The 10959-nt window shown below is 60.6% G+C and overlaps 1 protein-coding gene across 1 annotated transcript; it reads left to right on the top strand.

Moving 5' to 3' along the window:
* The first annotated feature begins 1093 nt into the window (after positions 1-1093).
* Positions 1094-3715, top strand: LOC123613380 (paraneoplastic antigen Ma6E-like). The gene is made up of 3 exons (XM_074359016.1): positions 1094-1147; positions 1356-3302; positions 3533-3715. Exons 1-3 carry the CDS (start codon positions 1094-1096, stop codon positions 3713-3715), a joined length of 2184 nt encoding a protein of 727 aa, XP_074215117.1.
* Positions 3716-10959: the final 7244 nt, after the last annotated feature.

Raw genomic sequence — 10959 nt, 5'->3', positions numbered from 1 at the left:
CGGATGTTCGATGAGTTGTATAGGCCACCCAGCTCTTAGGAGCCTCTGTGTTCACCTGACCCAAAGCCCACAGCCTTTCCAATGCAGTGGCTGCCTGGGTGGTTGAGGGCTGGCTTCGCAGTGTAAAGAGGTGTGATGAGGGTCCTGGCCTGGGACTAGCCAATCTGAGTCTCTCCTGGAGATTCCAGGCTTAATGAGGGCAGGATGTGAGTGCAGAGTGGCACTGGGGACCTGTTATTAGGTTCCACTACCCCCAGGACTCCTGGTTCCCAGCCCCTACATACTCCCCACCATTGGGCACAATTACTGATGGAGGCCATTTTGTTGCTGGAGGGCCAATGGGTGTGCCTGTTGCTTCTGCAGGCTCCAAACCTTGCCACAGCAAGCCCTTACCAAGCAGGTCCCGTGGCAGCAACACTGACACCTCAAATGCTCTCCTGATCCAGCCATTTGTCCTGCACAGAGAGGCTGAGACCTGGCCCCCTCAACTACTTGGGGCTTCTGGGAGCACTGAGGAGCCCACAGTGGCCTCGGCACGGAGGGCCTGGGAGAACCCTGGACTGCACAGCCCTGAGGCGCATTCTTCTGACTCTCTGGCCCCAGGGCTTTGAGGTGGCCTTTGAAGTCCGCTCCGCAGCCCGCAGGCAGCACCCGCAGAGTCGGAGAAAGTGAGCAGGCGACCCGGGGCTTGGCTCCGGTGGGACACCCCCCCCCCCACCCCGAATTACCGCGGGCGCCCAGGGTAGGGGCCGCATCGCTGCCCCAACAGGCAGTGGTGGGGGAGAGGGTCCTGGTCCAACGCTGGCGAGGAGGGGAGGTGGGCTCCTGCCTTCGGGATGCAGGAGGGGAGGGCGGCTCCAGCTGCAGAGGGGCAGGGGCTGGTGGGGTGGGGGAGGGGCTCCAGACTCCGGTTTGGGGGGCGTGGGAGGGGAATCTCCAGGTTGCCAGGGTCGGTGTAGGGAGCAGGGGCGCTCCAGGTCCTGCACTAGGAAAGAGGGTGGCAGGACCCCTAGCTAGGGGGTCTGGGAGGGGCGGGGAGGGCTCCTGGCGACTGCGGGGGTTTCAGATGGTGGTGAGAGGGGCTCTGGCTGCTATGGCAGGATCAGGGGCGTCGGCCACGGCGAAAGAGGATCTTCTCGCTGCGGAGGTGAGGGGTGCACGGGTCGGGGGGCTCTGAGTCGCTGCAGTGGAGAGTGGGGAACGTGAAGTGGCGGGAGAAGGGCGCCAGGCCGCCGCTGTGGGGAGCGGTGGGGCAGGCTGTCTGGTACTAATGTCCCTCTCTCCCCTCTGCAGCAGGCGCAGAGACTGCGACAGTCTGCGCTTCCCTGTCGGATCGCCGCGCACCCTCCCCCCAGGTCCCTGCGATGGCACTGGCGGTGCTGCGGGACTGGTGCGGCTGGATGGGCGTGAACGCTCAGCGCTCTCTGCTCATCCTGGGCATCCCGGAGGACTGTGAGGACCAGGATTTCCAGGAGGCCGTGCGGGCTGCCCTGTGGCACCTGGGCAGGTACCGAGTGCTGGGCAAGGTCTTCAGAAAGGAGCTGGGGTCCAGGGTTGCCTTGGTCGAGTGTGCTGAGTATTTAAACCGAAGGTTGATTCCTCGACAAATACCAGGCACGGGAGGGGCCTGGCCTGTGGTCTTCCTGCCCCAGGCCCCCGATTCTGAGTCACAGGATAGACCCAATTTCCCTGCCCAGCCCCAGAGACCAGCATTGGTTGGCAGGGCAGGTGAGGCAGGAGCTGCAGATGAGGCAGGAGCTGAGGGTGAGGCAGGAGCTGAGGGTGAGGCAGGAGCTGAAGACGCGGCAGGAACGCCAGGTGAGGAAGATGTTGCACAGGAAGTAGAGGTCACAGGTGAGGCGGGAGCTGGAGGTGAGGCAGGAGCCCCAGGTGAGGAAGCAGCTGCGGGGGCAGCAGCAGCCATAGTCGAGGCGAGAGCCGGGAACCGGCCATGGAGGCAGGTCTTGCAGCGTGTGCTGGAAAACATGGGCTCTCAGGGCCTGAGACCCTTCTCTGGGCTGGAAGAGCCTGGCCCCAGGGAGGAGTCCTTTGAGAGCTGGCTGGACCACGCCAACGACATGCTGTACCTGTGGCGCCACGTGTCTGAGAGGGAGAGGAGGAGGAGGCTGGTGGAGAGCCTGGGCGGCCCCGCGCTGGATCTCCTGTGTGGCCTCCTGGTGGAAGATCCCGACATGGCCGCACACGACTGCCTGGCCGCGCTGGTGCAGGCGTTTGGGAACAAGGACACCCGGGTGACCGCACGGCTGAAGTTCATGACTTGCGCCCAGCGGCCCCAGGAGACTCTCTTTGCCTACATGATGCGCCTGGAAGGCCTGCTGCAGTCGGCCCTGGAGAAGGGGGCCATCCACCCGGCCATCGCAGACCAGGTGCGCGCCCGGCAGGTGCTGATGCGGGCCCGCCCGAGTGCTGCACTCCAGAACAGGCTGAGGAGGATGAGGCTGGAGAGGAGACCCCCGGGCTTCGTGGGGATGCTGCGGCTCATCCGGGAGACCGAGGCACCGGAGGCTGGCCCAGCGGGCAGCGAGCAGCTCCAAGTGGAAGAAGAGGCCCGCGTGAACCCTGGAGACCTGGCAGGTGCCCCAGCTGTCCCGGCCCAGGAATATGGTGCCCAGGCCTCCTCAGCCCAGGAGGTCGTCACCGGGGGCACCACTGCAGATGGAGCCAAGGCCTCCCCAGCAGGTGAAGGGACCGCCCAGGGTGCCCTTTCCAAGGAAGGTAGCACTGAGGCCACCCCAGCCTGTGAAGAGGCCAGCGAGGCGGCTCCTGGCACTGGTGAGGCTGGTGAGGCTGCCCCTGAAACCCACGTTGCCTCTGGGGCAGCCCCTGCGCCTGGGGAGACCAGCAAGTCCTCCCCTGCCACTCAGGGAGACGAAAATCCTCCCATCCCTGCAGGCCTAGGTCAGGCAGCTCCCTCAGAGGCCCCTGGGGCCCCCATCCCTGCCCGGATGGACAGGGCTTCCTGGGGGGTAGGACCCTCACAGGCCCCCGGGGCCCCCTCTCCTGCCCAGATGGGCAGGGCTTCCTGGGGGGTAGGACCCTCAGAGGCCCCCGGGGCTCCCACCCCTGCCCAGATGGACAGGGCTTCCTGGGAGTCAGGACCCTCAGAGGCCCCCGGGGCTCCCACCCCTGCCCAGATGGACAGGGCTTCCTGGGAGTCAGGACCCTCAGAGGCCCCCTGGGCCCCCTCTCCTGCACAGATGAACAGGGATTCCTGGGAGTCAGTACCCTCAGAGGCCCCTGGGGCTCCCACCCGTGCCCAGATGGAGAGGGCTTCCTGGGGGGTAGGACTGTCAGAGGCCTCTGGGGCCCCCTCTCCTGCTCAGATGGACAGGGCTTCCTGGGAGTCAGGACCCTCAGAGGCCCCCGGGGCCCCCTCTCCTGCACAGATGGACAGGGCTTCCTGGGAGTCAGTACCCTCAGAGGCCCCTGGGGCCCCCACCCCTGCCCAGATAGGCAGGGCTTCCTGGGAGTCAGGACCCTCAGACACCCCCAGGCGCCCCCAACTGCCCAGATGGGTAGTGCTTCCCGGGAGGCCCCAGGAGGTCCTGGCTGTGAGCCAGAGAACCTCACCCAGGCAGGAGACCAGGAGGCTGAGGGGCCCCCCGAGGAGGGGCTCAAGCCCATCCCAGAGGACCCGGGAAATGAGGACAGGGCTGTGGAGATGAGCCCTCCCAAGTCCTCCTCGGGTCAATAGGCTCAGCAGACCCAGGGCCCCCCTGGCCTGGAGGCAGGTAGAGGCCAGGCCAGGCAGCCACCTCGCCCCAGGTGGGGAGCAGGGTGGAGGGAAGGGCCAGCCCAGCCCAAAGCAACTCCCTGGGCCCCCCATCACCTGCAAGAGACCCCACCCACCACCATGAGTCCTTCCATGTTAGACACCAAATGGGGCGGGGAGAGGTGCCCCTCCCCCACCATGGCAACACCACACCAGCCTCAGCCCCAAGCCCTGCCAACTGGGGCAGCCGGCCCAGGAGGATCCCTGAGTGCCCAGCCCCGGCCTTGGTGAGGGCCACCTGAAGACGTCTGCCCCCACACTGCCCTGGGAGATGTCAGGGGCCATGTCAAGGTGCCTGGGCCTCCGAGAGGGGCCCCTAGTCACCGTCCCCTGGGGCAGGCTGCTCCCTGTACTAGGAAGCCCATAGGAAGCCTGTGTCTCTGTGGCCCCATAGTGATCTCCTCACCACCCCCACACCAGCCCCCGTTCCCGTGCAGAGCCCTGAGGTGCCCGTGGACCCAGGCCGGGTGTCCCTCCTACCCGGGCCGCCACCTCTGGGCCCGGCCACGTGCCCTGAGCTCAGGGCACCAAGGCTCTGCTCGCTCTGGCCCAGTGTCGTGAGCTCCACGTCCGCTGTGTCGGAGTAGATTTAGGCCAACCGCTGCTTGTTCTTGTGGAGATGTGTGTGTGTTCTTCTCTGAGCAGTACCCCCAGCCCAGCCCGGAGACCCCAGCCCGGTCCCAGGAGACGGCGGGAAGGACAGATGGACGACGCCCACCTGGTGGCCTCGGGAAGGAAGAACTGGGCCGGGGAAGGTCGGGGGCTGCGGAGGGTCCTCGGGGACCGTGCTGTGATCTGCCATCGCTGCTCCTCGTGACCCCTTGTCCTGGGCTTGGGGGAGCGTTCCCCGCCGTGTTCTCCAGTGTCCTGGACTGTCCTGTGGGGGCCAGAGGGCAGGGCCAGGCCCCAGCACGTGGGCCAGAGGTGGAGGGGTGCCCTGGGGGCAGCGGTCATTGCTGGGGTCCACCGTCCTGGCCAGAGGCTGACCGTGGGGCCCTCAGGAAGGGAGACTACGCGGGGAGGGCCACAGCATGGTGGGAGGCAGCTGAGACACCTGGTGAGGGACCCCGGGAGGAGGAGGGGGCTGAGATCTGTGGGCTTTAGTGGCCGTTAGAAGTTCCTGTCTGTGTGGTCATTCCCTCTCTTCAGTAGTTTCTGTCAATGTTTCTCTTTAATAAATTTCGTTGAAAGTTTCAGCTGAGTCTGGCCTCTGCTGTGGGCGTTTGAAGGAAGGGTCTACTGGGGATGGGGGTAGGGGGAGGTGACAGTGGCCTGGGACCTCGAGTCAGCACTGGAGTATGGTTAGAGCAGGGTCCAAGAGGGTCTGTGTGGTACCCTGGGCTGGACGGAGCCAGGTGACAGGACTTGTGGGCACGGCCAGTGGTTGGCTGGGTCCCAGGAAACTGGGGGAGCCCCCAGGAATAAGTGGTTGCACGTTGGATGGGGGGGACCGCAGGCAGGACCCGAAGCCACAGGATCCCTGGTAGCACTGTGTGTTTTCCTTCAGGGAGGTCACGTGTGCAGTCCCAAGGACCAGCCGGCCACAGAAGGGTCCAGGCGTGAGGTCAGAAGCCCCTGCCAGGACCTCAGTGCAGGACTCCGGGGTGGGGGGGTTTGTCCACCTGCCTGTGATCAGTGTCCCCTGCTAGCCAACAGTGGCTGGGGTTGGTGTAGGCACTGAGAGACTTCTGGTGACCTGGGGGTGTGTGATGGCCGATGGAAGGAGGGCAGGCCAGCAGGAGTTCCACAGCCCTCATGCCCTGGGTGGGGGTGGGGAAAGGCAGGGGGGGTGTCCTCCACTTAAATTCCAGGGCAAGGCGGCCCCCAGAAGGGCAGGGGCGCCTCCTCTCTGTCCCACTCCCCTGCACAGTCATGTGTCCTGGGAGCAGGCAGGAGGTGGAGGACTGTAAGTAGGGGGCTGTAGGCAGGGCCTGGGGATGGCCCCTTCCTGTCCAGAGGCTGACTCTGGGCCCTGAGAGCCCTCAGTGCCACCTGAGGGGGGCATCGGCCAGGGTGGAAGGCACTGCTGATCTGGGAGACCCCCTACCTGAGGACCGTGGCTGGAAGGGCAGCTCTCAGAGGGGCCTGTAATCGGGAGTGAGGAGCCAGGAACCGTCCTTCTCAACCATCCTTGGTCCTGCCTTCTCACCCCAGGGGACGGGTGAGCCCAGTGCAAATTGAGGGGTGCCCTCCAACTGCCTTTAAAGTGATTCAGGTTCTGTGGGAGACAGAAGGAGTAATTGGACCCCTCTGTACAGGGGTTGCTGGAAGGTGGTCCCAAGGTCCATGCCTGCATCCTGCTGAGCCCAATGGGCTTGGTCCCGTGTTGTGGGGACACGTGGATGTGTCCGTGACAGTGCAGTGCAGGATCAGGGGAAGGCCACAGGTGGGCTCTACTCCCCTCCAGGGTAGGACAAGAAGTGAGGGCATCGAGGGGGCTGATCCCTCTCTCTCCCCCGTTCAGAGTGTACCTGTTGTGTATGTGTTCCCTGAGCAGGTGTGAGTGCATGTGTGTGAGTGTGTGTCATTGATTGTGTGTGACAAGGTGTACGTGTGCGTGTGGGGGGTGACTGGTGGGTCTGAGCCCTTCTCAGGTTGCATGGGGCACCACTTCCCACCCTTCTCATGGGTAGGGGGTCATAAAGAGTGCCGGACCCCAGGCAGGCTGGCCAAGACGAGCCCTGGGAATCAGCTGTCCTCCCGGGCCTGGCACAGAAGAGAGAGGCTGCCACCCGCTGGAGCCCAATCTCTCCAAGCCTTTTGTCCTTCATGGGTAGGCAGACGATTTGGAAAGAGAGGAACATGCGAGTTTCTCCCCATGGACTCCGGTTTTCCTTTGCCTGTTCAGTGGAACCCCACGCCACCCAAACCCCACAACCTACTGGCTCCTTTGCCTGGGACTGGTAGGCATGGTTCAGAGTCCACGTGATCACAAGGCACTTCTCCAAGCCTGGGGGGTGGGCCCAGAGCCCCAGGCTGCTGGGGCTCCCAGAGAGGTGCATGCTACATTCTTCCCTGGCCAGGCTGGACTCGTGCCCTGGGGGCCCACTCTGCCCTCTGAGATTTTCCCCACTTGAAGCTCCCATCATTTGGGGTGCAGCCCTTCTCAAGGCCGCCATCCTCCACTAGATCCCCACCTCCTCCTGGAGCCTGGAGTGAGGCCTGCCTGAGATTGCTGTCCCTGTACATGGAGTCCTCGTGAGCACTTTGGCCCCCAGTACCACCCACTGCCCTGCTTCTTACACTGTTGTCCACCTGGGCTCAAACCCATGGCTCCCGTTCTCACAGTAGATAAGTCCCTATCTCCCTAGCATGTCATTGCCAACCACGGTCCCCATCACAAAGCAGGAACGTCAAGCCCCTAAACAGATGACCAGGTATGGCTGGCAGGGGCAGATTTCTCTCCACCAGGGCTGACAGCCAGCCCAGATTAGCAGGGAGTGAGCTTGCGGCCCATGGCCCTGTTACAGGGCAGGTTGTGCCCCTTACCACTGGGCCTTCATCTTCTCCTGGAGGCCGGATCCAGGTGTCCCAGCACACGCCCACCTGGGCCCTGAACAGCATCATCCCGACACCGTGTGCCCTCCTGCTGCCGGGCTCACAGCCATGCCCTCCGGCACTCTCACACCTTGCTTCTAGTCCCACGTGGCAGTCTGAGAGCCATGATCCCACTGCAGACACCTGGCACTAATGGCTGTGCACCCACCAGTCATCCACTGCAAAGGTTTGGAGCCAGGGAGAAGTGTGAGCCCCTCCTAACAGCTTCCATTTCTGAGCGCTGACTAGACACCGGGCACTGGGCTGAGCCGCAGTGCCTGTGCTCGCTCCCCGAGGCCTCAGAGGAGCCCTGGGGCAAGGTGGGCACTGTTATGCCCCCTCCTCTCCAGTTGAGAACACTGGGCACAGGAAGGTTCAGAGTCTTGCCCAGGTCCCCCAGCTCCTCAGTGGAGGCCCTGGGATCCAGACCAGGCTGGCAGACACCACAGTTCAGGCCCTGGAAACACAGCTGTGAGCCTGGCTGGAGACGCGTGGTTAGCAGTGACAGACCCGGAAACACAGCTGGGGGATGCAAGGCAGACTGCGAATGGTGACAACGGGGTGGTGGCCCTGGTCTTCCGCTGCCACCTGCTCCCAGGCACGGCCTGTTGCCCACCCTCTGCTGGGGCAGGTGTTGGGGTGTCTCTCTGGCGTCTCCTGGGCTGTCACCCTTTCCTGGTCCTCAGGGCCCCGCTGGGTATCTCCTTGTGCGTCATTGTCTCTGCAGACGGCCCAGCTGGCTCTCAGGCAGCGCCAGCTTGTTTCACCCAAGGCTCCCTCGTCCAAGTGTGAGGACCAGCCGGGGTGGCCAGGTCCTCCCTCCTCCTGAAAATGGGAAGGAAGACAGCGAAAGAGGGTTAAGGGCTAAGGCGGAAACGAAACAGGCCATTGGGCTCACCTTACTGAGCCCCTGTCCTGGAAAGCACACTTGATGCCAGACCGGGGCCAGCAGATGTGGGCTCTGACCCCCGCTCCCAACCCTGGGGGACCCCGTGCCCTCCTCGGCCTGCCGTCTGGTGCTGCAGCTGCCCTCAGGCCACGAGATGAGGAGACCAGTGCCAGGGCCCTGTGGAGGGAGGCCAGGGGTGAGGTGGGACACCCAGAGCAGGGCGGATTTGGGGGTGTGGATGTGAGGCACAGTTCAGGGAAGACCTGGGCCCCACCCCTCCCCCACCCTTCTTGGGAGTCAGGCCCCACAGTGGAGGCCATGGAGCAGACTGAAGGGGCCTGGCACAGTCTTGTAGTCGGAGGGGTGCCAGGACAAGTGGTGGGGGGCAGGATGAGGCTGTGCAGGGAGATCCCCCTGTGGGGCTGGGGTGGGGCTGAGCTTGACTGAGGGACGCCTTTGACCATCTCATTCCAGAGCCTGCGGGGTCCTTCCTGGGGCAGGAACTGGTTCTGGGGGAGGCCTGGGAAAGGCGCCAGATCTGCAGCAGGGCCTGGGGTGAGCAAGGCAGAGCCGCTGCCCACACGTGGGCTCCAGACCCCTTGGCCCCTGCCAAGGGGTGTGGGCCGCTGCCCCTCAGCCTGCAGCACCCGTGTGGTTTGAAACGAGGAGGTCCTGTCCCCCGAGGCTGCACTTGGTGTTCCCAGGACTGTGCCTCCTTGACCCGAAGCCAAGCTCATGGCCTGTCCTTGGAGGCCCTCAGCCTTGCTGGGCACAGCCCCCAGGGCAGCTCCCCCACAGCCTCCCATCGGCATGTGTATCTGCATCCTTGGTGGCTCTGGGACAGCTCCTCCCTCTCCTGGGGCTCTAGTGGCACAGCTCCCAGCTGGGCCTGTGTCTCAGACCCTGTCCCTGTCTCTCAAAGATTTCCCGAGGGACCTTAAGTTCTTGGTGGCTGTCTCCAGGCCAAACTTGGTGCCCACCCTCTCCCCACTGACGTCTGTGTGCGTGCCTGTGGAGCAGGGCGGTCTTCCATTCCTCTGTTATTCAAGTACAAAGGGGTGGGGACAGCATCCGCACTGCCTTAGCTCAGAGGCACTGTCTGTCCAGCCCACCTTGACCAGAGCCGAGGCTCCCCTTTCATGTTGCCTTCGCCCCATAGAGGGCCCAAGTGTCCCCTCTGTTGTGGGGGCTCAGGAGTGCAGGGGTCATTGGGCAGTGGGGGCAGGGCCTCTCCCTAAGGCCTCAGAGAAGCCAGCTGGGCCCTGCCACTCATAGGAAGAGCCCGCCCTCCTTCCCCAGGCTGGCAGAACCAGGTTTCTCTTCTTTCGCTTCTTTGTCTCCAGCTGTGTTGGGCTCACCCCTTCCTCCAAGACCCTTGCTCTGCATGCAGGACCCAGTCCTCTTCCTTCTCTCCAGTCTCTCTGCCTTTGCTGTAGCCCTCAGCCTAGTGACTTGGGTGACTTGGGGCTGGCAGTGGGGCCAGGGGAGGGGAATGCTCCAGAGGGAAGGCAGAGGACTTGAGTTGTATTCTTTAGCACAACCACTAAGAAAATAGTTCAAAAACAGTAAAAGAAATGAGAACAGATTAACATGGTCCACTAGAAATGATATATTTAACACAAAAGAGGGCATAATGGGGGACTAGCGGGGTGAAAATGATATAAAACATACAGAAAAGAGTGGCAAACATAATCAAATCTTATCAGGAATTACATTAAATATAAATGGATTAAAGATTAAAGATGCCCAACATCATTTCTTTCTAAGGAAATACAAATGAAAACCATAGTGGGATAGCCCTTCACACCAACCAAGATGTCTAGAATCAAAAAGATGGGCAATAAAATTGTCACAACATTATAAACTGACTATACTCCAATTAAAAAAGAAGACAAAAAGCAAGAGATGAACAATAGCAAATGTGGTGAAGAAGTGAAGAAACTGGAACCTGCATACATTGCTAGTGGGAATGTAAAATGGTGCAGCCACTTTGGAAAATAGTCTGACAGTTCTTCGAAAGGTCAAACATAGAGTTACCATAGGACCCAGCAATCCCATCCCTAGATATCTACCCAAGAGAAATGAAAATATATGTTCACACAAAAACAAAAACTTCCACAGAAATGTTCATAGTAACATTATTCATAATAGCTGAAAAGTGAAAATAATCCAAATGTTCAGTAACTGGTGAATGGATAAAGTGTAGTTTATCCATCGAATGGAATATTATTCAGCCATAAAAATAATGAGGTACCAATATATGCTACAATATGGATGAAACTTGAAAATATAATGCTAAATGAAAGATGCCAGAGTGAAAATGCAACATATTGTTTGATTCTATTCATAAGAAATGTTCAGAACAGGTAAATCTATAGAGAATGAAAAAGTAGTGGTTGGCAGGGCCTGACAGAGGGTGAATTGCAGGGTAACTGCTTAATAGGAATAGGGTCTTTTCTGGGATGATGAAAATGTTCTGCAGCTAGATAGAGGTGAGGATTGAGGATTACATAACACTGTGAATGCACTAAATGGCACTGAATTGTCCACTTCAAAAGAGTCAATTGTATGGAATGGGAATTCTATCTCAATTTGAAAACAAGCTATTTCTTTTTAAAAAATTAATTAATTGATTTGTTTTTATTGAAGTATATAGTTGATTTACACTGTTGTGTAAGTTTCTAGTGTACAGCATAGTGATCCATTTATACATATATACATTACATATTCTTATTCATTA

The sequence above is a fragment of the Camelus bactrianus genome, chromosome X, assembly GCF_048773025.1.
Source record: "Camelus bactrianus isolate YW-2024 breed Bactrian camel chromosome X, ASM4877302v1, whole genome shotgun sequence".
Classification (NCBI taxonomy): domain Eukaryota; kingdom Metazoa; phylum Chordata; class Mammalia; order Artiodactyla; family Camelidae; genus Camelus; species Camelus bactrianus.
This window is presented reverse-complemented; position numbering and strand designations above follow the sequence as displayed.

Coding starts and splice junctions, on each gene's coding strand:
- LOC123613380 (XM_074359016.1), top strand. CDS start 1,094: ATGGCAGGATCAGGGGCGTCGGCCACGGCGAAAGAGGATCTTCTCGCT. Junction 1,148..1,355: donor AGGATCTTCTCGCTGCGGAG/GTGAGGGGTGCA, acceptor CCCTCCCCCCAG/GTCCCTGCGATGGCACTGGC. Junction 3,303..3,532: donor TGGAGAGGGCTTCCTGGGGG/GTAGGACTGTCA, acceptor CCAACTGCCCAG/ATGGGTAGTGCTTCCCGGGA.